The 2,719-nt window shown below is 45.4% G+C and overlaps 1 protein-coding gene across 8 annotated transcripts in view; it reads right to left on the reverse strand.

The window, feature by feature from the left end:
* sh3glb2b (SH3-domain GRB2-like endophilin B2b) overlaps positions 1-1,657 on the reverse strand; it is a 37,635-nt gene extending 35,978 nt beyond the window's left edge. For 3 of the 8 annotated variants that reach the window (XM_032539258.1, XM_032539260.1, XM_032539257.1), the window contains exon 1: positions 1,406-1,649. In XM_032539258.1, the coding sequence (XP_032395149.1) occupies positions 1,406-1,468 (63 nt within the window). In that variant the 5' untranslated portion in view covers positions 1,469-1,649. Of the gene's footprint in view, positions 1-961; positions 1,148-1,405 lie in introns of those variants that run through there. The other 5 variants (XM_032539255.1, XM_032539253.1, XM_032539256.1 and 2 more) reach the window with 4 other exon arrangements.
* Between the last annotated feature and the right edge of the window lie 1,062 nt (positions 1,658-2,719).

Here is a 2,719-nt window from a genome sequence, read left to right on the forward strand (position 1 = left end):
ACTTAGTAGAATGTGGATTCCAACATGGCGGTGCCCGCGTAACAACACACACTTTCAACTTGCCGTTGTATCCCTTTCAACAAATTCACCCATTTTTAATAATTGTACCAGTGAGAAGAAATAAAAATACACCTGTTATATCACCATTATTCAAATACCAGTTCATTTCTTCTTTAAGGTTAGGTTTGGTCGTGTTTTAGTTTTGGTTACATTCTCAGAACGTTCCCCTAACGTTGCAGCCTTTAGAGAACGTTCCCCTAACGTTATCCTAACGTTGCAACCCTTATATTGGTATACCAATAATGACCAAAATCAATAACTAATTTCAAATAAGTTAGTTTTGGTATAATACATGGATTCCAAATGTCTACGTGAACTCGAACGCGTCAGGTAGGTTTGGTTCTACTAGTTGCGCAGTTTGTAAATGGGAATCATTTTCATTATTGCCATATTTTTTTTAAGGGGGGGGGGGTGTCTAGTTTTATTTAATATGGAATGGGCAGCGTTGGAACAGGTAGCATGGACAAATAACATACGTTGGTTGAGAGCATAGACAGTTAAAGTAAAGGTTCAGAGAGCTCGTTCCTGTCGAGGCTGGTGTCAGATGGGGGGGGGAGAGACACAACACACACCACACACACACACCACACACCAACACACACACACCACACACACACACACACACACAACACCACACACACAACACACACACACACACACCACACACACACACTCGATCACAGCCATCAATAATGGATTGAACCTTTATCCGCTTACAGCGCCGGCCGAGCGCATCAAATACACACGACACAGTAGATCTCAGTCCATCTTTAAAATGATTTCAAATCTGCAAATGGCCCACATCCAGTGAATGTGCATCCATGCAGGGTGCAGTTTAATGACGGTCATATTAACGTTACCGAATCTGCCCGATGTCCAGGACATATGTCTCGCGGCTTACCTGCACTGCTCGGTGAAGAAGACCCCTGCACCAGAAGCCAGTTTCTTTTACGTTGAAATCCATGGCACTGTGATGGGCTGAGCATACAGGCAGGAGCTGTTGTGTCTCCCTGTGGGGGGAATTATCCGGATCAGCTGAGCACGCAGACCAGGACTGGACTGGAGCCGTTAATCCCTTCACGGACGATCGGAAATCTTGCTTCTCCTTCCGCCCTGATCACAGCCATCAATAATGGATTGAACCTTTATCCGCTTACAGCGCCGGCCGAGCGCATCAAAATACACGACGCACAGTAGATCTCAGTCCATCTTTAAAATGATTTCAAATCTGCAAATGGCCCACATCCAGTGAATGTGCATCCATGCAGGGTGCAGTTTAAGTGACGGTCATATTAACGTTACCGGAATCTGCCCGGATGTCCAGGACATATGTCTCGCGGCTTACCTGCACTGCTCGGGTGAAGAAGACCCCTGCACCAGAAGCCAGTTTCTTTACGTTGAAATCCATGGCACTGTGATGGGCTGAGCATACAGGCAGGAGCTTGTTGTGTCTCCCTGTGGGGGGAATTATCCGGATCAGCTGAGCAGCAGACGCAGGACTGGACTGGAGCCGTTAATCCGCTTCACGGACGATCGGAAATCTGCCTTCCGCCCTGCGTTTAAAGTGACCACAGCACCGGGCTGGAAGTCACGACTCCATCCCCCCTGCAGCATGTAGCCTACTGTACCACGATGACCTCCGACTACACATCCACACATGGGCCTACTGAACACAACGACAACACAGTAGTCATTGTATGGATCAGTTTTAATAAAAACTGTTCTGATCTACTACTTTATGATTATATTACTAGAGCAGGGGCGGAGCCTTCTCAAAAGCCCCAAATGTGTTATCTATAATAATGAAAAATAGGATTTTATAACGTTCTTCTGTTTGCTTAATAGTTAATTCAGAGTATTCATGACCACATTTTCAGCATTTTTGGGGATTCTTTGTTTGCAGATTATTCTTTTAGAGCCATCCATCCATCCATCCATCCATCCATCCATCCATCTATCCATCTATCCATCTATACTCAGACATAAGCCATATATACCCTTATCCATCCATTACCATTATCATCTAGTCCATCAATCCTCCATGCCATCCATCCCATGTCATCCACTATCCATCCACCCATCCATCTGTCCACCATCCATCCATCCATCTATCATCTATCAATCCATCCATCCATCTATCATCTATCCATCCATCCATCTATCCATCTATCCATCCATCCATCCATCTATCCATCCATCTTTCCATCCATCCATTTATCCATCCAGCCATCCATCAATCCATCAATCCATCAATCATCTATCATCTATCCATCCATCTATCCATTCATCTATTCATCCATCCATCCACATCCATCAGCTATCTATCCATCCATCTATCCATCCATCATCCACCATTCATTATCCATCCATCACCATTTATCCATCTATCCATCCATACATCTACCATCCACCCATCTACCCATCATTCATCATCTACCCATCCATCCCTCCATCCATCCATCCTTACCCATCCATCCATCCATCCAATCTATCCACCATCTACCATCATCCACATCAATCCATCCACCATCCAACACAATCCATCCATCTCGACCTATTATGTTTTTTTCCGGTATCAGGTCTCGGGGGCAGCAGCTCCAGTAGGGGACCCCAAACTTCCCTTTCCAGAGCCGCATCAACCAGCTCCGACTGGGGGATC

This window comes from Etheostoma spectabile, chromosome 16, assembly GCF_008692095.1.
Source record: "Etheostoma spectabile isolate EspeVRDwgs_2016 chromosome 16, UIUC_Espe_1.0, whole genome shotgun sequence".
Classification (NCBI taxonomy): domain Eukaryota; kingdom Metazoa; phylum Chordata; class Actinopteri; order Perciformes; family Percidae; genus Etheostoma; species Etheostoma spectabile.